The following is a 22,679-nucleotide window of genomic DNA, read 5'->3' on the forward strand; positions in this document are numbered from 1 at the left end:
TCGAGCTGATCGCCCATCATGAAGCTCACTTTCAAGGACCTCAAGCAGCAGAAGTTCACCATCGACGCCGAACCGAGCGAGACCATCGGTCAGGTGAAGGAGAAGATCAGTGCAGAGAAGGGCTGGGAGACGTCGACGCAGAAGCTCATCTACTCGGGCAAGATCTTGCAGGATGACAACACCATCGAGTCCTACAAGATTGAGGAGAAGGGCTTCATTGTGTGCATGACATCCAAGGTATGACATGGAGATCCTGCAAGGTCACCAGCAGCAGCATGCTGACATGTGAACTCAGCCGAAAGCAGCACCATCCAAAGCATCAGAGCCCTCGACCCCAGCCAAGACTGCTGGCACTCCCGCGCCTCCAGCTGCCCCAGCACAGTCCGCACCTTCGACGACCTCGCAACCGCCGGCTACTCCATCTCCTGCTCCTGCTTCCACTGCTGCGACGACCGAAGGCAGCTCGTTCAACGACCCCTCTGCTCTCGCTATGGGCGAGCAGCGCGCCGCTGCAATCTCTGGCATGGAGGCCATGGGATTCCCCCGCGACCAGATCGACCGTGCGATGCGCGCCGCTTTCTTCAACCCAGACCGTGCGGTAGAGTACCTTCTCAACGGCATTCCAGCCAACGCGCAGCAAGAGGAGCGTCCAGCGGCGGCAACACCCCAGACAGGCGCAGGTCAAGGCGAAGGTCAGCAGGCGGCAGCTCCAGCCGCACCTACGACAGGAGGCAATGCTCCGGCCGGTGATGAGCCAGTGAATCTCTTCGAGCAGGCAGCTGCACAAGCAGGCGGTGCTCGTGGAGGCGCTGGTGCTGGTGCTGGTGCTGGTGCTGGTGCGGGCAATTTGGGCGCTGGACAAGGTGGAGGCGAGGGCGCTGGCCAAGGAGCCGCTAACCTCGAGTTCCTTCGCAACAACCCACAGTTCCAACAACTTCGCCAGGTCGTTCAGCAACAGCCGGCGATGCTCGAGCCTATTCTGCAACAGGTCGCCGCTGGTAACCCACAGCTCGCTGCCATCATCCAGCAAAACCCAGACCAGTTCATGCAGCTGCTCATGGAGGACGGCGACGATGACGCCCCGCTCCCGCCTGGTGCGCAGCAAATATCGGTCACTGAGGAGGAGCGGGAGGCAATTGAGCGCGTGAGTAACTTCACATTTGCCTTTGACCTCTACCATTGAATGCTAATTACGTTACAGCTCTGCCGTCTCGGGTTCGAGCGAGACATGGTGATCCAGGCCTACTTCGCGTGCGACAAGAACGAAGAGCTAGCCGCCAACTTCCTCTTCGACCAGCCCGATGAGCCTGACGAGCCAAACGCTTAAGAGAGCGCTAGAGGGAGGAGAGGCATACTTACTTCAGCGGAGGTATTCTGTTTTTCAGGCGCTAGAATGGCTCACGAACGATCGACGAAAGCGTTTGCATACCCCTTCACGCCCCTGATGTGAGCAGTCATGTAGCTCACCTAGGCTACGCTTCAGCATAACGAGGCGAGGAATACTCGCCTGGGATGTACATAGCGTTGCCACGAAGAGAATAAGAAAGTAACGATTATCCAAAAATGTGAACTAGAATATTGCTTCGTTTGACCTCACTTCCGTCACCTGTTTGTACAATCATCAAGTGAATGCACAACACTGGTAGCGGAGATATTGCGGCCGGATGGTGGCGTGGACGAGGTGGTCGCCGTAAATGTCGTTCACCAAGCCACTTCTACGCTAAGCCAAAAGGGGTGGTGCTCGCTATCCAAATAACGGAGCATCAACCTTCGCTTCAGTGTCTTTATTGCAACCCCTTCACCCCGGCCCCGACGACTGCCTCTGGTCGATGGCGGCAGCGAGCTTGTTGTTGTTCATTTGATTGCCGTGTGACGACGACACACCGCCGGTTTGACTTGTTTTTACTTCGATCCTTACGAGAGTAATCCCAGGAACCCGCCACGGGTCGGGGTTGCAGGCTTTGAGCCAACCTTCCGAATCTTGACGACAACTACACCCTCACGGCGCAGGTCAACAGGTGTGTTAGCCCCTTCTTATCTCATTCAATATTGCGAGTTGCCGTGGGCTCGGGTCTCCTGCACCTGACATCGATCCTACTTTGTGGCTTCGCCCTCGCCGCACCTCCGCGTGGACCAACAATTTGCAAAGTACGAGAGGCAATTCAATCCTTTTTGTTACCAGCAAACTTGGCGGCGGCACCAGAAGCATCGTGGCAGCACGGCGATCAAAGCATCTGCCAATTCATGTTTGATCTGACCGCACTGCGGGCCTTTGGCCTGTTACGTGGTTTCATCAGACTCCAGGCAATGTTTTTCTCGGCTGTCTGACCTGTTGCGTCGACGGCTATCCCACCTTGCCTCTCAACAACAAGCACTCAACCATCATTCATGCATCAAGCGTCGACTGACAGGTTCGATGATTCAGAGATGAGTCCCAGGACAGCCGCTGCAATCGCAGCCAGGACTCGCCGCACGCCTCATGGCAAAGGCCGCTTTGATCCATCAGAGCCGCTACACATGACAACTCGACATGCCGCTCGCAACGGCAAAACCAATGGCACGCCTTCGCCGAACGGATCCGTGGATGACGACGACAGTTTTCGTGGTTCTTTCGACGAGATAAATGTCATGTCTTCTCAGAGCCTTGGCAGTCCGAACTCCACCAAAGGCAGGCGTATGTCGCTCACTTCAGCCAACGGCGCTTCTGCTGCGAATTCATCTTTCGAGTCGAAGTCATTTATCGACCAGATTCGCGAATACAACCAACAGAAGCCACTGTCGCCGGTGCTTCAATCCCCCTCGCCATCTCGCAAACGCAAGAGATCAACACCAACCCCGCCGGAAAGCCTCAATGGCGTCGACAACTCGCTAGCTAACAGCGTCGCCGAGATGATGGAGCAAGATCCTCGAGACTTTGTCGAAGTTGTTCATCCCGATGATTTGTCCGACCGTGAAGAATCTGACGGCTCCGTGGAGTCCGAAGAACAATTCGCTGGAGACTTCTTGGGTGCCACACAGTCGACCGAAAATACTCCAGCGGCGACACCTCTTGGATCACAAGCTGTATCTCCTGTTTCAGAAGAGTCGAATCCAGATGCTTACTTCCTGACAAAACTTGTCAGTGTCGCCAAAGCCGAGGTAATGAAGCCTGTTGAACCGGACGATGTCGACGATGTGGAAGTTGAAGATGCCGAAGAATTGGTCGAAGCCGATGAGGTAGATGATGTCGAGGGCGCCGACGACGGGGATGATCAAGTGAGGGAAGTTATCGATGGTCAACCCAGAAGACGACTCGCCGGACGGCGCCGAGCTGAGCATCACGACCCGAAGGTCGAGGCAACGATGCGGAGGCAGCTTCAACTGAAATCTACTTTTCGTGCTATTGCTCGTGCACTGAAGCCGGTACTCGCAGAAATCGCACAGAAGACGGTCGAGAACCTGGAGGAAGAACCTCATCTTCATGAGCAGGTGGTAGAGTATCGAGGCACTGAAGAGGAGGAAGGCATCCAGCAGCTACTCGACGATGCCCTGGCACGCAGAAAAGCTCAACTGGAGGCCCAGTTCCGATGGAACAAGCTGAACCTACAGAAGACGTTACAGGGCGAGGACAAAGTACGGCGATCGCGTTGTGAGCTCCAGATTGCAGACCTTCGTGATCTGCAGTTTGACCGGTTAGAGCACGACCTGTTGACTGTCGCTCGGAATGCCCAAAAGACTAGTGGTGATATTGGGCACGAAACCGACGACGAAAGCGACGATGTTGTTCTGCGACCTCATGCAACCGACTATCGATACAAGAGAACAGGAACCTTGGATTCGAAATACGATTCTAGAAGTCGACTTACTTTGGAAAGCGAAAGGGCCATCGCCGATCTGCAAACTCGTTTTGACATGTTCAAGATGCTGAAGGCAGTTCGTCCAGAGGATAAACCTGGCGGCATGCGATTCTTCGCCACAATGGACAATACAGCCCGTGAGGCTGCAGAAGCTCGGCGAGAGTCCGTCATGAACATGAAGATGCTGGCCGAAGCAGCTGCTGAGAAAGAGCGGATCGATCAAACACCAGTCATGCCTGTGGTTCCCAACGAACAAGCCATTGGCTTGCAAGTTCTAGGTGATGTGGCAGGGCAATTTGGCAAAGCTGCTGGCCCCCCAGCGACACCACCACCGCCCCCAAGGATGACGCCGCCTCCTACTCAAATGCCACCACCGCCACAATCAAATCGGCTCCCAGTGTCATTCGAAGGCTTGGCTCACGATATGTCACCCCGAGCCACTACATTCTCGGACCGTCCAGGACCACCACCAGCATCGCCGCTGCACCCATCGCCGGCCAGAGAGCGAGCTCCTTCGCAGTCACCTCGTAAAGAGCCTATGATATTGTCACCAATGTTCCAAGCAGACCGTGGGAAGACGCTTCCGCCGTTCAATATGCAGCCGCGTGACGCGGAACACGAACTACGACATGAATCGCTGCCGCCACCACCTCCTCCTGTCCATCAAACGAGGGATGTCTTCGGCAGAGATAGGAGTCATCGAGACATTTTTGGAAGAGAGATCATGAACCCAGAAGGAGGAGAGTTGCCTCACCTGGGTGCTCAACTCAAAGACGAGCCTACCTGGAACCAGTATCACGGGTCTTTGAACGTCGACCGCTCGCCAAAGCCACCATCACAACCAGATCGCTCGATACACGAATTCTCACAGGGCGGCCCTTTGCGTATTGAGAGGGTTGAGACGACGGAACCGGAGCGGCAGCACCTTCGACATCTAAGCAACGACCGACCCTTTATGGTTGAGCCAGCATTGAGCGGGCCCTTTCATACCAAACAACGAAGTCTTGACCGTCCTGCCGACTTGGCATCCATGAGGCCGCGGCAGCAAGAGACACGAGGTGCTCCGAGCTACACATCTCCGCGAATGGCCCCGATGCTTGGCAGAGCACCCTTTCAAGAGACGCGAGGTCCGGTCCATCAAGGGTCGTTCTTGCTCGACCCTGCTTTGGGTGGACCACCTCCTCATGAGGGACGTGAGCCAACGCGTCGCCCATCTCCGCCTCTCGAAACAGCGCTTAACCAACCACGTTTTGTCGACGAGAGAATCCCATCATACTATGAGCCTTCCATGATTGATCCTGCGCTCAGTAGACCGCCCATCCGTGAAGAATCAGGGTCACGTCATCTGGAATCCTTGCTGATCGACCCAGCGCTCAGGAGAGCGCCTCAACCACTGTTGCGAGGCACCATCAACCAGGACTCTTCCATGATTGATCCGGCATTGACCAGACCACTCCTGCAAGAAGAGTATCGTCCGCTCAGCCATGCGTCTCCACCGCTTCAGCCAGCCCAAGCAAAGGCTCCGCATCCTTGGGAAGCGCCGAGCAGCCCAGGCGCAGCAGACTCTCGAGAGAGAAGTGAACCATCCCCGTTGCTCGCTCCGAGAGACATGGTCGTGGACGAACTTTCGAGAAAGCCGCGATCGCGAGCCTCGTCGACCATGAGTCAGTCCACAACTACCGAAGCTAGTCCCGACGTCAGCGTCGCGGGCGAGCCGACAAAGCGGCGCTCTTCAGGAAAGCCAGTGTACAGCATGAAGGCCAGTAAAGGCGATCGCAAAGGCAATACGAGGAGGATATGGAAGGAGCACCATCCAAGTTCTAGCCGTAAGAGTCAGAACAGTAAGCCTGAGATCCATCGCTTTCGTCTGAACTCGGTGGAAAGCACACCGACCGCGCCTTGGTCGAATCCTTCCAACAAAACGACGACACGGACGCCCAGCGATCCATTCACGACACAGCCGTCTTATGGAGGACCACCGAATATAGCTCATGCTCAGTCGGGACATCCTCTACCACCACCACCACCGGGGACCTATTCATATGCTCACCCCTACGATCACGCCCCTTCGATGCAACATCGCAACAGCTTTCCACAGCCTGAATCGCCGTGGCTTCCATCACAACAGCCTCCGCAAAGTCCTTTACATGCTGTACCTCCCAGCACGCAGCCACCACCTGCGCCACCGGCTCAATCTCAACCACAACCTCAACCTGGAGGTGGACCGCCGCCTGATCAATGGCCGTCACCAAGCGTCTTTGCACCGACTCTCTTCCGTCCGTCGCAGCAGACGCCTCGCAACAACTCGCAGCCGGCTCAGCCACCTCCACTCGCGCCTGCAACACCAGATGTACATCGTACTTTGGCGTCGGGAGGACCAACAACGAACCACTTGCCAGCATTTGCTCAGCAACAACGCAATCAGGAGGCGAATCCGAGACGGCGCGCGCATAGTGAGATTCAAGGGCACAGCTTCAAGCACTGGGCACCGCGAAATGTTAAGTGATCATGTCGGGTGTTTGGTGGTCGGATCGGGGTAAGGAGCATGTGTTGATATTGAGGAGTGTCACCGCAACAGCCAGGTGTTTTTTCTGGGACTTGTAATACTACTTGTATCTTGGTGTAGGAAACTACAAAGTTCTTAGTGTGGACCTATTCCACCTATCCATTGGACATTTAAAGCTATTTCAAGAGGAGTGTGATCACAGTGTCGATGTTAACTCACGCAGCCAAGCCAAGCCATGTATCTCGCGTAGACGGCAGGAGCAAGAGCTCGAATCGGGAATTGGAGGTTTGACTTTTGACGGCAGCACGCACCGAACCTTGAGTCTAAACCTTCTGCACATCGTGCTTTCACAACTTCACTCCAGTCCTTGGCACTCTCTCCTCCAAACTCCAAATCCCGATGCCACTCACTCCACGAAAATCTCCATTGTCTCTCTTCGCTCGACCCGAAGATGTCAATCGCATGCTTCATCTGCTCTGCATCAAGTCCTGGACCCGTCCAGCGGACATGTAATGGGAAGCTACCTCCCTCGTCTCGACCCCCATCTCCCGTCTTTTATATACATTTTTCACCATGGGCGCCGCAAGTTTGGAATCTTTGACCAACGAGCTCTTCGAGCACGTCGTGCAGCATCTCGACCTCAACGATATCCGCAACCTTCGTCTGGCCAGTCGCTCAACAGCCTTCAAGGCAGCTCAAGATACCTATCGAACATTTTTCCAGATGAAGCATGTCGAGCTCCGGAGGGAAAATCTGGAAAAGTTCGTTAGGATCACCGCGCAGGGTGGGATGGGCTGTCTCGTCGAACACTTGACTCTCATGGCTATCGTCTACCACCAAGACCCTCTCCGAAAATTCATCAGATCCGGCGGGGAGAAACCACCGCAAAGAAGATGAATCACTGCAGGAGGAGGGTGGCCATGTTGTCATGCTAAGACAGGCATTTTCCAGTATCGTGGCGAGTGGCAGGATCCCGCTTAAGCGTCTGACTCTTCGTGTCAAGATATATCACGGCGCCACATTACCAGCAGGTCGTCGGCCAACGTTATATACCTTGTCGAAGCCGGTCTTCCAACCCGCCACGAAAGCCTTTTGCCTCGCGATGGACGGTCTTCGCGACAGTCAGCTGAGCCTACAGGCTCTGGATATCTTTCACGCCTGGCATGAACAGGTGAAAGCCAGTTTGGCTTGTAATAATTTCGGCAACCTCGATCTTGCTCCCAGCAGACTAGGCACTTGCCTTTCTACTCTGAAGGTGCTTTCGGTGTCTATGACTGATCCGGTGATCGAAGAGCCTAAATACAATGTTCTTGTACCCGAGAATGAACGACAGTGGCCCGGGCCTACAATTTCCAGAGCCCAGATTGTAGACGGAGGAAGCTATACCGCCCTCCCAAAGATGCTGGAACTGTGTCGAGGCTTAGAGGAGCTCAAAGTTGTAGCCTTCGCGCTCGATTCCTCAGACGAAGAGCTACAAGAACTGCAAAAGACCATGCGTCGCAAACACATGCACCACCTTGCATGTGCAACACCTCTCCACAATCTACGCAAGCTGGATCTGTCCTGTATGCCAGTGCAAGACACCGATATACTCACCTTCTTCGCCAATCATAACGTATCTCTCCGCGAATTGGAATTGACAGAAATCAGGCTGGAAGGATGCTTCCCATCGGTCGTGTCATACATCACGGGAGACAGCATGGCACTGGAAGGGATTCGCCTAGAAAACATTCACGAGTCTCACCAATATGTCCTTTTCCAATGCGATTGGGAACATGAAGGGGTAGTTCCCGGTGACAGAGACGTCGTGAGGCGGTGGGGTCTGGAACGCAAGGCGGACATATCGTATTTCCGCTGGGAATTGGCGCTGCATCCATATCCGTTGGTATGGTATTGGACGCTTGAAGAGCCGCCTCCGGAGGACGAGGACCAGGAGATAGAAGATTGATTGTTAATACAGCCAGTTCCCACGTCCGATCGATAGCGTGGACATTCGACAAATGAGACGAGCGTCTTCAAGTAGATTTTGCAGCGATTATGGCGTGTCGTGAACTGGCTGTCAGGCGATAAACATGCTCTAGTCAGACATTCAACGACTCTTCGCACCTGGGATGCCTCGCCCAACGTCAGCGCCGATGCGATCTCTCTCCAGAAGTTGGTCCGTGCTGGGGCATTATGTACTCGACAACCTCTCCAGCGTGACGATCTTGTTTTTGTCTGCCAAATTCGAGGCATGCTCTTGTGCGACCTGTGCACATTTAGTCGAGATGAAGAAGCTCGGTTCGGCTGCCAGAATTTCGGGAGAAGACAGCCCATACGTCGGCCACACGACGCAAGTGTGAGGAAGTGCACGTCGTTCGAACGAGGCTACCGCATGGGAGAAGCAGGCGGTTTTATTCTTGTCATGTGCATCGCACTCTAATTACCAGGAACCGTTTCTTCAAGGCAAGATCGCCAGCGGTATAGCACTCGGCGGGCTGTGATTTGCTGCGCGCGGTGAACCTAGCGTATTTGGTCGGGCTGGGCCGAAATTGCTCTTTGGATGGAGACTCGAGCGAGGCAAAGCAAGATTGATGCCAACGCTGGCTGGCTGTCTCTTCCATCTCCTGTTCGACATCAACGTTCGTCGGTGTCGCCCGTTGTTCATTCTCCCTCTCTCTTTGCCCTGCTCCCTCGTGGGCGTCCTTTCCTTTTGCACCACCCTCACCGCGACGGCAGCTCACTCTTTTCGCTGCCGAAGCACCTGCCCTCGTTTGCGGATTGCGATTTGTGATTGTGTTGCTTCATCACAGGTATGTGGCATTTCTGGAGGGAAACGTGCGACAATTGAGAGTCGACTCTGTCACCAATGGCTCCGTCCGGTATTCGAAACACATGACTGATCGGTTCTGCGTACAGTCCTGTCAATCTTTACGACCGACAACGTTGCGATACCCCGTCGTGCAACCCGCGACACCGAACGAATTCAAATCACTACCACGATAGCATCTCATACGACATGTTCAGCCACATCTTGGCTGCCCGCGACGCCAATGGCCCCCCGGTCAACCACACCATGATCAACCTGCTCGTCGTCCTATTAGTCCTGTTCATTCTGGCCCTCTTCCTCGTCGGCGGACTGCTGTTCATGCGCGCACGGAGAAGAGCTCGCAAGGCAGCAGAGTTGCCAGTCTACGAAGAGAAGCGTCTTTCGACCTCGTCGTCTGTCTCTACACACCGCCGTGTCATGGTTCGACCTTCAGAGTCGGTCTACGTCTACCAAGAGAAGCAAAATCTCATCGACAACTCCAATAGCCCACCGCAGAGCCCGCAAGTACCCGAGATCCACATCACACTCCCAGAGGAGTACGATGCTGCTGGCAAGCGACAATCAGGCCGTGTGGTTGTGGTCCACGTTGGCGACAGCGGAGTTGGCATGGAACCAGCAGAGGGCCTGCCAGCGTACGAGAAGGAGGAGGGCGGACGCTTCCAATCGATAGACCTCGAGAGAGTCGGCGGTCTGGTCGAAAAGGCGAGGAATGCCCCCAGCAAGGAGTTCCAATAAGCTGCCGCTGAAAAGCTCACTTTATTGGAACGGAGTATGCGAAGTTGTTTACGACGATTACGACCACTTCTTCAGGCTCATGTCTAACAAAATCCTCCTACCTTCCAGCGGAAGCTCTTACGACAGCACGAGCTTCATTCAAATTTTGCATCTACCTTGTACCGGGAGACTCTTTGGCCTCCTCTTTTTGGTTTCGACAAACCCCGACCAAACAATCCAGCATTGCATTGCATGTCGACATCCCGGATCGATCGAACGATGAGCGCGAAAGCATTCTACTTAATGTGTTACCTGGCTGGGGAATCGAAAAACCAGACATGGCGCTTGACGCCAACAACTTCTCTTCTGCATGGACGAAGAAAAAGGGATCTGAATGAGCGAGATATCCTTGTTAGACTTTTTCTGGCTTGTTGTTGCGCAACGAAAAGCTTGCTTGGTGATTCAGTTCGCTTTTTGAAAGAATCAACTACTGTAGTCGTAGTGTGTATGTACTACTACCACTGGTTTCGTGGGCCGGCTTGGACAGAGAGGCTGCGAGCGGTGTGAATGGAAAGATTGATGCGCATGTTGGACTCGATTTCATTTTGTTCATGCATGTCGTTGGTGTGAATGTGGCTTGCTTGAATATGAAGCTGCTTTCTCCTTTTTTGCCCGGCGACGCGATGCCTCTTGTGCGATCTTGTAAATTTCTCCATGAACCCAATAGCAACTGTGCCATAGTTTCACTCTTGATAATGTACCCCTGTGAGAGCCACGTGCAGACAATGTGTTGCAGATCTCTGCAGCAAGATCGACCAGCCAGCACATGGCAATCCTGACTTTCTCGAAGCAGCAGCAGCGAACCTCACCTCACAGCAACCTCCCACACATACACACACACACTCCTTACCCCCTCCCTCTTTCTCTCTCTGTGTTTATAATGTCTTGGTAATACCTTTTCTTTTCTCTTGTCACGATCCCCAACATCGGCAATGGCGGACGCCGCACCCACGTCCAAAACCGACCTCAAAGCGCAGAACAAGCAGCGCTCGCTGCAGTTTCGCGCGCAGCATGGGCTTGTCGTGGCGTTTTTTCTTTTGATCCTGTAAGTACACAAGTTACATGTCTATCTGTATGGTATGGGGCCTGACGGATATACAGTGTCTTCCACGTCCTCTCCATCTACCTCTTCCTCAGCGGCTTCCTCCTCTCGCGCCTCGTCCTCCAAGACCGCTCCGAATGCGTCGTGCCTCCGATCGAGCTCGAGAATTACGTATCTGGATCGCAAGAGCGGGGATGTTGGCATCCCAAGTCGTTTGACAAGGCGGTGGTTATTCTTGTGGATGCGCTGCGGTATGATTTCACGGTGCCCTTTCAGCCGAGTCCTGGAGATGCAGAGCCGCATTACTTTCATGACAACTTGCCCGTGCTGTATGAGACGGCGATCAAGGAGCCGAAGAATGCGTTCTTGAGGCCGTTCATTGCGGATCCGCCGACTACGACGTTGCAGAGGTTGAAGGGGCTTACAACAGGGACGCTGCCGACGCTGATCGATGCGGGCTCGAATTTTGCGGGCACGGCGATTGATGAGGATAATTTGATCGAGCAGTTGTATAAAGCTGGCAAGAAGGTGGTGCATATTGGAGACGATACATGGCATTCGCTCTTTCCTGGATACTTTGAGCCGAACCTAACGAGGCCGTACGACTCGTTCAATGTGTGGGATTTGCATACGGTGGATAACGGCGTCAACGAGCATCTCTTCCCTTTGCTGGAGCCGGGGATGGCGGGACGCTGGGATGTGGCTATTGGACACTACTTGGGTGTGGATCATGCGGGACATCGGTATGGACCGGATCATCCTGCTATGGCGGAGAAGTTGAGGCAGATGGATGAGGTTTTTCGGAGGATCATTGAGAAGCTGGATGAGAGGACGTTGCTGGTGGTCATGGGGGATCATGGCATGGATGTCAAGGGCGATCATGGTGGGGAGTCGGATATGGAGGTGGAGGCTGCGTTGTGGATGTACTCCAAAAAAGGGAGTTTTGGGAGGGATGGCGAGGCTTCTCTCGCTCCTCCTGCGACTGCGAAGGAACGACCTGTTGCGCAGATCGATCTCGTTCCGACGTTGTCGTTGCTGCTGGGCATGCCGATTCCTTTCAACAATCTTGGGCGACCTATCGAGGAGGCATTCCATGGATCGAGTAAACTTTTGCAACCGAATTACAAGAATCTGGCGGAAGTTAGCCGCTTGACTTCGGCTCAGATCCATCGATATCAAGGGGAATATGCCAAAGTTCGGAAGCTGGACGAGGATGCTACGTCGGTCCCAGCAAAGCTTTGGCGAGCGGCGAACGAGAAGTGGAGTACTCTGTCAGGGAGCGAGAAGGCTCTCAAACAGGCGTACGAAGCTTTCACGCTGTATCAAGCAGAGAATTTGAGCATTTGCAAGGCTCTGTGGGCTCGCTTCGATCTCGTCAGCATGTCGATGGGTCTCATCGCGCTGGTCGGCACGTTCGCGGTCATTGTCATGTACGCGCAGGGGGTCAGTGGTGATCGAGCGGCACTTACTCCACCTCTACTCGGATGGGGATTGATGGGCACAGCGGCTGGAGGACTGACTGGAGCGGCCTTGGGAACACTTCCAATTGCCGCGATGTCGACACTTACTGCATTTGGAGCGGCTACAGGAGGCATCGTTGCCGTGTTGCTTGGGTTCTGGCCTGCACGACCGATTTTGACACTGCCCTTTCCGAGGACTTTCTGGGGCTGGTTGTGCTTCATTTCGACGGCACTCTTGTGTGTTGGCTTTGGCGCCAACTCGTGGATTATCTGGGAGGATGAGCAGCTCCTTTTCTTGCTGTCGACTTTTGCTGTCCTGATGCTTGGGGCGTCACTGGGCCAGCCTGACAGGCAAGATCAGATTTTGGGGGCTGTCAACGCTGTTTCGTTTCTGGTGGCGACGAGGCTCAGTTCGCTCTCGAGACTTTGTCGCGAGGAGCAGGCACGGAATTGTCGCTCGTCATACTACGCTTCGGCGACGTCGTCGACTTCGGCGGCGTGGCAGCTTGCGATACCATTTGCGGTTGCGCTCTTACTTCCGACAGCGGTCAAGTATTTCTTTGTCCGCACGAAGAACTATCATGGCTCTGCTGTCATCTGGATTGGCATTGCCCTGCGACTGGGACTAATTATGGTCGCCAGCTTCTGGGCGCTCGATTCTGCTGATGATGGCGATTGGTTTCCAGAAGTCTCGAAAGATACACTGAAGACTGCAAGAGTGATTCTAGCACAAGTTGTTCTTGCAGTGGCTTTTGCGGCTGGCTATGCAACATACGTATGGGCATCACCAATGCTTGCAGTCAAGACGGAAGAAGCAGCAGAGAAACCGCAATCAACCTCGAAACCGATCAACAACGAAGATCCCAACGCGCCCATCCTCACCACAATCAACGAGGCACCGCAGCCTCGTTCCAAACTCATCATCTACGGCTACGCCAATAGCCACGGCACCCGCTACTTCCTCCTCCCCTGCGCCTGGATCCTCGCGCTCATCCTAGTCCAAAAACCCATGGGCCAAGGCGCGCTCGCCCTCTGCTTCATCTCCATCCTCAACCTCCTCGAAATCCTCGACGCCAACAACCTCCGGCGCTCGCCCCTCAGCCCCATCGTCCTCGCCCTCCTCGGCATGTTCCACTTCTTCAAAACCGGCCACCAAGCCGCCCTCGTCACCATCCAGTGGGACGTCGCCTTCATCCCCCTCAAAACCCTGCAATACCCCTGGGCGCCCCTCATGGTCGTGCTCAACACGTACGGCCCCCAGATCCTCTGCGCCATCGCTGTGCCCACCATCACGTTGTGGAAAGTGCCCCCCAAACATCCGGGGTTACTCGGCCGGATCGCGGGGCAGATGGCGACGCATGTGTTGTTTTATGCGGCGGTTGCGGTGGCTACTGTCGCGGAGGCGGCGTGGTTGAGGAGGCATTTGATGTTGTATCGGGTGTTTATGCCGAGGATGTTGGTCGCGGTGAGTGTGCTTGTGTTGGTGGAGTTTGTGAGTGCTGTGGTGGCCATTGTCGGGGTGAGGTGGAGTATTGTTAGTGTGGGGGATGTTTTTGGGTGGCCGGAGTGAGTTTTGTGGATAGAGTGAGGAGGTTGTAGAGGGGTGTAGATATTTTGTACAGGTTCAACTGTGCTGGTGTTAGCTTGCATGTGCCATTGCATGAGGTGAAGTTGACATGAAGCCAATGCCCGTGCTTCGCAGCTCTAGCGCGTCGTCCCCAGAAAGAGCTCCCGCATCTCGAACTTCCACGTCAACTTCCACTCCCACAACTCACACGACGGGCAATCGCCAAAACCTCCAACTCGCACCGCCAACCATGGCGACCACCACAACCACACCCCCCACCCCGGCAACCCTCACAACCTGGGAAGAAGCCTTCACCCACCCGCTCCCCACAGTCCTCACGCTCGAAAAACAACTGCGCTCCCACATGACCGAGAACCGCACGAAACTGCGCACGCTCGTGGGATCCTCCTATAGAGATTTACTGGGGACGGCGGAGAAGATCATCGAGATGGATGGGCAGATTCGGAGTGTGGAGGGGATGTTGGGGGGCATGGGACGGAGGTGTAATAGTGGGGTTGTGGAGAGGGGGTGGGATGGTTTGAAGGGGAGGAAGGGGGTGGGGAAGGGAGATAAGGGGAGGGAGGGGTGGGTTGTTAATGTTAGGGTGTTGAGGGGGGTTGTGGGGTTTGTGGGGAGGGTTGTTAGGAATGGTGGAAGTGGGAGTGGGAGGGGGGATGCGTTGACTGCGGCGAAGGTTTTGGTGCTGGGACGGTTGGTGCTGAAGGGGTTGGGGGAGAAGGAGGAGGGGAAGGATGGGGTGTTGGTGGAGGAGATGAGGAGGAAGCTAGGGAGTGTGAGGAGGAGGTTGTTGGGGGATATTGCGAGGAGGTTGGTGAGGAGAGGGGGTGGTGAGGAAGAGGAAGAGGAAGAGGATAAGGAGAGGACCGTCAAGACGCTCTGCGCGTACTCATTGATTTCGAGTGCAGGGCCGAGGGACGTCTTGCGGTATTTCATGCAAGTGCGTTTCGAGCAGTTGGAGACGAAGGCGGAAGAGGGGGATTTGGTGAGCATGTTGGATCTCTACAGCCAGACGTTGCTGGATACGAAAGAGCTGTTCCCCCGGCGCTTCGCGGAGGCGTTGGCGGCGTTGGCGAAGGCGACGTTGGTCAAGGATAAAGACGTGAGGGCTGTGCAGGAGTTGAGTCTGGACGTGTATGAACAGTGGATTGAAGAGGATGTGCGAAACTTCCACCCATATGTGCGGCATGATCAGTTGTCGACGGGGGAGGTTGGGGATGCGTTGGCGGCGTGGACGAGGCAGGCGCAGGAGTGTCTGTTGCACGGCTTGAGGGATGCTCTGGAGAAACAGACGGATATGAAAGAGGTGCTGGAGGTGAGGCAGAAGGTTCTGTCGAAGTATTTGGCGCTAAGTGCGAGGGTGCGGAGTGATGCGCATGCGAAAGCGTTGGAGGATATTCGGGCTGCTTTTCTTAAGAGGCTGGAGGAACTTGCTGCTCAGGCGGCGAAGATCGCGGGTTTTGATGTTGCGGATCATGGATCTTCAGAGATGCCTGCGGCGAGTATGTGGGACCTGGCGACGGCGGATCTAGATCTGAACAATGGCGCTATACAGTTCCGCCAAGCGGTCATACATCGACAACATGGCCATTCACCCAGCATCGCAACTGTCACGACAGCGCTGGACAAGTGGATAGAACGACTGCAAGGCTTTACGGAGTTCATCTCGTCTATGCGAACGATCAAATGGGACGACGACCTCGACTTGGAACTGGACGACTTGACAGACGGCGAGTCACTCCAGGTGATCCTCAGCAAGAAAGATCCCCAACTATTGGAAACCCGACTACACGAGGAAACTACGACTGCTCTGGAAGAGACCTATCGACAGGTTGAAAAGTGTCTCGAGTCAGAACATAACCCGACGATCCTTATACGCGTGGTACGCGAAGTCGATCGACGGCGGAGAGGACTTGGGGATCGATTTGAGAAGCTGTCGACAGTCAAAGCGGACCCTACCTTCATTGCAGCCTTGCATCGCCAGGTCGCAGTGTCCATCGCCGAGGAATCCGTCAAGCAATTCTCCAAGAGCGTACAGAAACGCTCCCATACACCAGTGACTTTATGGGACGGCACACCTCCCCTCCCCGTCCAACCTTCACCAGCAACCTTCCGTTTCCTCAAAACATTGCACAAGCACATGTCCTCGGCCGGCACCGATCTCTGGAGTCCTGATGCCGTGCAAGCTCTGAAAGCCCACGTCGCTGAGCAGGTCGCTGCACAGCCAAACATTGAGAAGATCGCCGCCACCACTGCAACCGAGGAGGCGTCCTTGAGTAATGGGCATGCCGATCAAGACGACAAGACGAATGAGAAGATGAGCGCTTCGCGGGACCGACTCGTGCAGCTTCAGTTTGATGTGTTTTATCTGCAGCGGGTTTTCAGCAGCAGCACAGGAGGGAAACTTGGAGAGGTTGTAGGAGAGATTGGAAGGCGTGGAAAACTCGATGACATGGGGTCATTGGAGGTGGAGCGGTTACGGAAGAGTGCGATGGAGTATTGGCGGAGGACGTATTTGTTGTTTGGGTTGTTGGCTGTTGGGGTGAAGATGTCTTGATACTATATCCATTATCACGAACGGTAGTGTGGTCAAGACGTTCAATTTTCGATTCGTTCATCGCGTAGGGCTGAAGACGGTCGTTCAGGATCTAGGATTTGATCCCGCCCTAACAGGCCAAGACCGCGTGCGTGCGTTGCAGGGGTGAGGGAAACGTTCGTTCACCCAGATTTCATCACACCAAAGAAGCGCCTTGTTACTACAGAACGAGCGATGGAAGAAGTGTATGTACATAAGCGCTCGAGGAGACACATCCCCAATAATACATGTACGTGGTGTGTATGTATGTCTGCGTTCGAGCGCACAGTCTTCCAAGCCACGCCACGCCTCGTTTCCCGCGGCTAATTATTGGGTCGCGTGTGACGGTGACACGAACGCGCCCGTTTGTGTCTTGTCTTTGCCCGTTTTGGGGGGATGCAAAGTCGCACATGCTGGGGGGTTTCCAAATAGAAATAGAAGGGTGATTCCCGAATGCCGATGGATGTGAAGAGGGGAGGGGAGATGGTGGTGGTGCTTGGCGATGGTGATGGTGAAGGAGGAGGATGGGGATGGATGAGCTGGGATGGTACAGATGAAACGTGGATCAAACTCTGGGTGTTTCCTTTTGCGGAGGGGGCGTCGCTAGTAAAAGGCTGAAGTACTGGTGAGAGGTGTTGCTGTGAAGAAGAGTGAGAGATTCGAGAAGATGATCCTTGTGGGAGAAGACTGGACAGGGGGGTGCTCGAGACTAGCGAATCCTCAGACGCTAGTGCGCTGCAGCGGGCGGTTTCACACGCGCTGGGGGGCTGCTGCGTTTGGCGAGGACGTGGATGGATTGGGATTGGGTGGGTGGACTGAACTGAACTGGTTTGCGTGCAGCGGAGAGACGTGCAGCTTGCATATCCTGTATACATGTCCTGTGGGTGTTGCGTTCGTCCGAGAAGAGATGATCATCAGAGTATTGATGGATGGATGGATGGATGGATGGATGGCTGTCTTTGACTGAATAGTGTGCAAGGTTACGAGGAGTGGTGTCGGGCGGGAAATGATTGGACGACGGGGTGGGCAGGTCGTGAGGCAGCGGCGTGGTTTGAAACAGCGCCTGGGATTGTGAGCCACACGCCCGCACTCGACCGCTGCCGGTGGTGGGTTCGGTGCGCCCCTGGCGCTGCACGGCACGTCTCGCTTTTGGCACGAGTGTGAGAGAAAGTCCTATGCCGTGGACGTGAGTGAATAGTGAGAGCGAGAGCGCGGAACGAGCGTCGTGCGTGTGCGACTCCTCCTCGTCGACTCCTCTATCGCTGTTACGGTCACTGCCACCACCCTCGTTTCATTCTCGTCCGCCTTCTTCTGGTCGCTGCTTGCTTGCTCGCTGGCTGGCTTTGACGTGCGTGGTTGCTTGCTTGCTGGTCTCCGCGGCAGAGTCGAGCCCTTGCAGATCGCTGCTGCTGCTGCACCGTTTCCACAAACCATCGCATCCACCCCGACTCGCCGCCGTCGCCTGTGCGTGCAGCGTGCGTGCTGCGATACCATCCGCCCTCTCAACGCCCACCGCGCTACGACTCCCTCCCACCTCCCACTCTACACCTCCCACCACCACCATGTCGACTGCTGTCGCCGCCCCCGCGACCACCCTTCCCCCCTCCGTCGAACGCCAGATCTCGCCGCGACACTTTACCTCCATTGCGCCCTCTTCCACGCCAACCGCCGCCTCGGCACCGACCTCGTCCGCACCAGAACCCGCCCAAAAACGAGCTCGAAGTAATGGCTCTCCCGACGCTCGCCCTCCACTAGAGAGAAGCAACTCCAACGGCAACAGCAGCCCCAGCTCGTGCGTAACGTCGCCTCCCGAGCTATCCTATCCACGCACGCGCGCTAACACTTCACCTCGCAGACAACGCGCGCCCATGATCAAAGTCAAGAAGGAGCCCGGTTCGCCTGCTCTGACGTCGTCGCGGCCACGACCCAAGGCTCTCGACCTCTCCTCGAGCATGTCCAAGGGCCACGGCCCGCATACTGGTCGTCCTTCAGCTCCACTTACCTCGAGAGAGTCGGCTGGCTTGGTCATTCAAGACGTGGGTTTGGCTTGTCTGTCGCCGGGCTTTCAGACGAACGATCCGGCCATGCGGGAACAACTCCAGCGCAGTCTCGACGTGCGAGACCAGCAGCGCCAGATTATTGAAGCTAGGAATAAGGGGAAGCCGGGCAGCTCACACGACATGGGCGATGGGCCGCGAACACAGGATACTACACTTTTTGGCGTTCAGACCGGTGCGAGAACACCCAGCACGTCGAGGAGAAAGGGACCCCCTCCAGGATTGTCAATCGCTGCGCCCTCGGCGGCACAGTTTGCGAATGACAGAGTTATACAATCTGCGCCTATAAACCAGACGTTCACAGGACTTCGGCCAGGAGAATACCCACACTCGAGACACGCACAGCATGGTCCAAGCACACTCAGCCAGACAAGCCACATCCACGCCATGCCGGCGACGCAGACGAATAACCGCCTGCCCCCTATTGCGGACGTCTTTGCGAATGATAGACTGGACGCTCCACGATACCCCGCCAACAACTCCCCTGGTCACAACGCACATCCGCCAGCGCCATCACCGGGATACCCGCCACAATCAGGTCATATCATGCCCATGAGTGGACGTGCGAGAGAGTTCCGATCAGTGGAAGAGGCGGTTCAAGGCTTGTCTGGCGGGCGAGACGATCTCATGCCTAAAGTCGTTCACTACGGGGGTGTGCAGCCACCAACACCACCGTCTCCCATGCCAGGCCAGCAAACAAACGCGGGTGCTCAGGACCACCGACCACAGTACGCTACCGACACGAGACCTGATATCCTCGCACGAACGTCTTCGATGAACGGACGGAGACGCGGCCGAGATGAGTATGAACGAGATAATGGCAGCCCACCTTCCAGCTTCAACCGACCCGAACCGAAACGAGCGACGTTCGCCGTGCGTGGCGACGACCGTGATCGCGAAGAAGATTGGAGAGCAGGAATGAGCAGCGCCGAGAAGCGGGAAGAATTCCTACGACTATGCGAGCGTGCGTGGGATCTGTTTCATTCATAAAAAAACCAGAAAGCTGGATTCCTTTTTTCCAAGGACAAATCCTTTAAAGTTTTGAACATATTCCTAGCCACGAACACGCGACGAAATTTTTGAACGTTTGCAAGAAAGAAAGAAAGAACAACGGCGGCGGCGGGATCTGGAATTCTTTCTACTACTACATCGCATAGCTGGAGACTGGCATTCTTGAAGCACAAATCGCTTCAGGCGGGATGGAGATTTCTTCAATAAGGAGGAGGGAGGGGCGCAAGCGAGGCGTTTCGGATTTGATTGATTCATCACACACCCCTGGATTCGATGAACATCATCATCTTCACCTTTTTTTCGTATGGAGTTTTTGGTTTTTGGGTTGGTTGCGGATCAGATCAGTAGTCAGTCGAAAGGAGACTTTTGATCTTGTTGATGGGTTGGTTTTTTCGCTGGGGATGATTGAGGAGTAATGGCGAGAGATAGAAAGAGTGAAGAGATGGGGAGGGGAGGGAGAGCAGGTAGAAACCAGACTATCTGTTTCTGTATCTCTGTTTTTTGCGGGATGTGTTTTGTTGTGTTGTGTCTGGTAATGATGAGGTGGTGAAGAGGAAGAGGAAGGTAGATAGTGGTGGTAGAAGTGTGAGGAGATGGGGATGAGGATGGGGGGTAATGAGAATCATTCCATCGATGTGCATCTGCATCTTCGTTCCTACGTATGTGATCATCTCGGTCGCTTGCTTGCTTGCATGTGAGGAGGGGGAGGGGTAGACTGGTTTTGATGTTGAGGTAAGCACGTCGTGGTGGTTGACGCCCTAGGTTGTCAATGGTCTCTCTCCCCTTGGCTTCTCCTCCCGTACAGGGAAGGAGTATATGATGCGTTCTCCTGCGTGTTGTGCGTGTTGTGCGTGTTAATGAGGGGAAGTGTCAAGGCTCGATAGTATCACTACAGGTCGAGGTGGAGGAGCTGGAACCGCGACTAGAAAAGGAACTAGAAGTCTTCTCTTCTAATGACTTGGATCGAACAGAGGGAAGGCTAGAGGTCTTCTCCACGTGGGTGGGATGGGGTCCGATAAGATAGGACAAAAGAAAGAGAGACTTGAGGAGGGAATGATCTTGATACAGGAGGTGGGAGGCGGTCGTTGTGCGGCTTAGGGAAGGGAAGGGAGAGAGGCGGGGACAGCTTGGTCTTTCGTTTGTCGTTGTTGATTCGTATTCTCAGGTACATCACAGCCTGTGTGTAGAGTTTAGCTCGGGCCATTGGCAACCTCAGGCCTGGCTGTGGTTTCTTCTTCTATGACCGAGTCTCTCCGCGAGAGGTTTGTTTTCTCCTGCCTCAATGACTGGGACACTCAAAGTCGTCGTGGGGGTGATCGCGCTGTGGTGGATGTGCTGTTATGAGGGCCTTCAGCTGTTCGTCATCGGCGCAGTCAAGGTCGGCTTGGGTTTGCTTTTCGTTGTCGTGAAGTTTTGGGTCGCCTGAGAATGACACGGTCAGTTGGGAGACTCCTGGTGCTTAAGGGGTGAAAAAGGGATCGAACCATCAATGATCATATAGCCGTGATCGTTCAAAGCCCAGCCTCCTTGCTTATCTCCCCCGTCTTCGACGTCGCAGGTTTTCTTGATGAAGTCTTCCATCATGATCATACCTGTTGGAAAGGCTTCAGTGGTTATGTTGGTCTGAGGTGGGTGGAGCAGGACGTACATTGGGCGAATACCAGACAAAGTGGCTCGGAGCCCTCTTGCACTTGGAGAGTCAACCACTGCGAGAAGGTCAGTCACTGAGTGTCTGCAAACTTGCCACGTTGTGATCCAAGTGATCGTCGTAGCACATGTGGTAGGTCATGGTGAGGTACCAGCCTGGGTTGACGGTTTGAAAGTTGCTACGTTCGTAAGCATGTGCTGTTTGAGCAAGGAGAGAGGACGCTCTTACAAGTAGTTGCAGAAGCTTGTGGCTGCTTGCATTCTGGTGTCCCTGTTAGTCATGCTTCGTGGTTTGATCGTGATGAACAACTTACAAGTCGCTGGTGGTTCGCTGATAGCCTGAGTCGTAGCAACCGTCTTGGTCCCAGTCGCCCATGTACGACAGGTCTCTTGGATGCTTGAGTGAGATCTTGCTGCCTAGAGATCAGTCAGTACGGGACGACATTACCAGGTGAAGTGTTCCTTCGCGAACCTGGAACGCCCCAAGTAAAGTTTCCCAAGCCCTCGGCGCTGATGACGTTCGAGGAAGAGGTAGGGAGTGTTGTAGCCTTCGGATCCTTGCAGTCCTTCTTCGTCGTCGTAGCATTCGACAGATCCTGTCCACCCAAGACGTCCGGATCAATGAGCCACATGAGACCGCAGCGATCTTCCGTCACATTGCCGCCCTGATGCGTCGGGCAGTCATTGAATGGCTTTGGAAGCCAGCGCTTGCATGCGTTGTAGGTGATGTTGTAGTCGCAGTCGGGCACGACAGGGCCAGGACGAGAGACTTCCGCGCCGATGTGGTGACCGGTCGGGCTGATGTAGAAGTCTGATGATCATTAGCGATTAGGGCCACTTGATGGTATTGATGTTGTATGTACCCGGAGCTGCTTGGAGCCTCCCTCCTAGATCGAGACCATCGTACTTCTTGCACAAGTTGTCGACAGCTCCGTCGATGATTTTCTGAGTGGTGGTCTGGCCGGATTGGTAGCAGAAGAGCGTCTGCTCAACACAGTCGCTGTTGTCCACGGTGATTGGTGAGGCATCGAGGACTGCCGCTAGGTGCAAGCCCGCAAGGAGGAAGAAGATCGACCGAAACAGCATCGTGATGGAGCCGACGTTGAGGTGATTGAGGAATGGAGGCAAACCAGTCCGCGGTGTAGGACTCTTGGTGGTTGGGGTTGTATTGAGCGTGTTGATGAGAGAGTGTACTCGAGAGCGTGAAGTGCAAACCTAAGAAGTCGCTTTACCATCGCTCCTTCCTCATCAAATGCTCCCTTCTCAATGATGTCGTCACACGCGAATTATTACTGTACATGGCGACTTGATCTCATGTCGAGCATCCAAGACACTTCCTAACCAATAGCAAGTCACCTCAGAATATTCGAAAAAGAA

The 22,679-nt window shown here is 54.7% G+C and overlaps 9 protein-coding genes across 9 annotated transcripts; 8 read left to right on the plus strand and 1 right to left on the minus strand.

The window, feature by feature from the left end:
- Positions 1 to 18: 18 nt before the first annotated feature.
- M409DRAFT_36448 (uncharacterized protein) lies at positions 19 to 1,327 on the plus strand (the record flags this gene model as incomplete). The annotated part of the gene is made up of 4 exons (XM_033810557.1): positions 19 to 237; positions 296 to 818; positions 864 to 1,144; positions 1,202 to 1,327. 4 exons carry the CDS (start codon positions 19 to 21, stop codon positions 1,325 to 1,327), a joined length of 1,149 nt encoding a protein of 382 aa, XP_033668930.1.
- Positions 1,328 to 2,427: 1,100 nt separating this feature from the next.
- M409DRAFT_21488 (uncharacterized protein) lies at positions 2,428 to 6,342 on the plus strand (the record flags this gene model as incomplete). Its single annotated transcript, XM_033805880.1, has 1 exon — positions 2,428 to 6,342. The coding sequence occupies one exon, from the start codon at positions 2,428 to 2,430 to the stop codon at positions 6,340 to 6,342; it is 3,915 nt and encodes a 1,304-aa protein (XP_033668931.1).
- A 573-nt stretch (positions 6,343 to 6,915) lies between these two features.
- On the plus strand, positions 6,916 to 7,239 carry M409DRAFT_21489 (uncharacterized protein; the record flags this gene model as incomplete). The annotated part of the gene is made up of 1 exon (XM_033805881.1): positions 6,916 to 7,239. One exon carries the CDS (start codon positions 6,916 to 6,918, stop codon positions 7,237 to 7,239), a length of 324 nt encoding a protein of 107 aa, XP_033668932.1.
- Positions 7,240 to 7,444: 205 nt separating this feature from the next.
- On the plus strand, positions 7,445 to 8,290 carry M409DRAFT_21490 (uncharacterized protein; the record flags this gene model as incomplete). Its single annotated transcript, XM_033805882.1, has 1 exon — positions 7,445 to 8,290. One exon carries the CDS (start codon positions 7,445 to 7,447, stop codon positions 8,288 to 8,290), a length of 846 nt encoding a protein of 281 aa, XP_033668933.1.
- Positions 8,291 to 9,397: 1,107 nt separating this feature from the next.
- Positions 9,398 to 9,886, plus strand: M409DRAFT_53371 (uncharacterized protein; the record flags this gene model as incomplete). The annotated part of the gene is made up of 1 exon (XM_033812350.1): positions 9,398 to 9,886. The coding sequence occupies one exon, from the start codon at positions 9,398 to 9,400 to the stop codon at positions 9,884 to 9,886; it is 489 nt and encodes a 162-aa protein (XP_033668934.1).
- A 971-nt stretch (positions 9,887 to 10,857) lies between these two features.
- M409DRAFT_21492 (uncharacterized protein) lies at positions 10,858 to 13,997 on the plus strand (the record flags this gene model as incomplete). Its single annotated transcript, XM_033805883.1, has 2 exons — positions 10,858 to 10,970; positions 11,027 to 13,997. 2 exons carry the CDS (start codon positions 10,858 to 10,860, stop codon positions 13,995 to 13,997), a joined length of 3,084 nt encoding a protein of 1,027 aa, XP_033668935.1.
- A 247-nt stretch (positions 13,998 to 14,244) lies between these two features.
- M409DRAFT_65593 (uncharacterized protein) lies at positions 14,245 to 16,569 on the plus strand (the record flags this gene model as incomplete). The annotated part of the gene is made up of 1 exon (XM_033816583.1): positions 14,245 to 16,569. One exon carries the CDS (start codon positions 14,245 to 14,247, stop codon positions 16,567 to 16,569), a length of 2,325 nt encoding a protein of 774 aa, XP_033668936.1.
- A 1,580-nt stretch (positions 16,570 to 18,149) lies between these two features.
- M409DRAFT_21494 (uncharacterized protein) lies at positions 18,150 to 19,634 on the plus strand (the record flags this gene model as incomplete). The annotated part of the gene is made up of 2 exons (XM_033805884.1): positions 18,150 to 18,379; positions 18,443 to 19,634. The coding sequence occupies 2 exons, from the start codon at positions 18,150 to 18,152 to the stop codon at positions 19,632 to 19,634; spliced, it is 1,422 nt and encodes a 473-aa protein (XP_033668937.1).
- A 1,300-nt stretch (positions 19,635 to 20,934) lies between these two features.
- On the minus strand, positions 20,935 to 22,388 carry M409DRAFT_21495 (uncharacterized protein; the record flags this gene model as incomplete). The annotated part of the gene is made up of 8 exons (XM_033805885.1): positions 20,935 to 21,077; positions 21,140 to 21,247; positions 21,304 to 21,361; positions 21,403 to 21,481; positions 21,532 to 21,564; positions 21,617 to 21,719; positions 21,775 to 22,113; positions 22,166 to 22,388. 8 exons carry the CDS (start codon positions 22,386 to 22,388, stop codon positions 20,935 to 20,937), a joined length of 1,086 nt encoding a protein of 361 aa, XP_033668938.1.
- Between the last annotated feature and the right edge of the window lie 291 nt (positions 22,389 to 22,679).

This window comes from Zasmidium cellare (assembly GCF_010093935.1).
Source record: "Zasmidium cellare ATCC 36951 unplaced genomic scaffold M409scaffold_13, whole genome shotgun sequence".
Taxonomy (NCBI): domain Eukaryota; kingdom Fungi; phylum Ascomycota; class Dothideomycetes; order Mycosphaerellales; family Mycosphaerellaceae; genus Zasmidium; species Zasmidium cellare.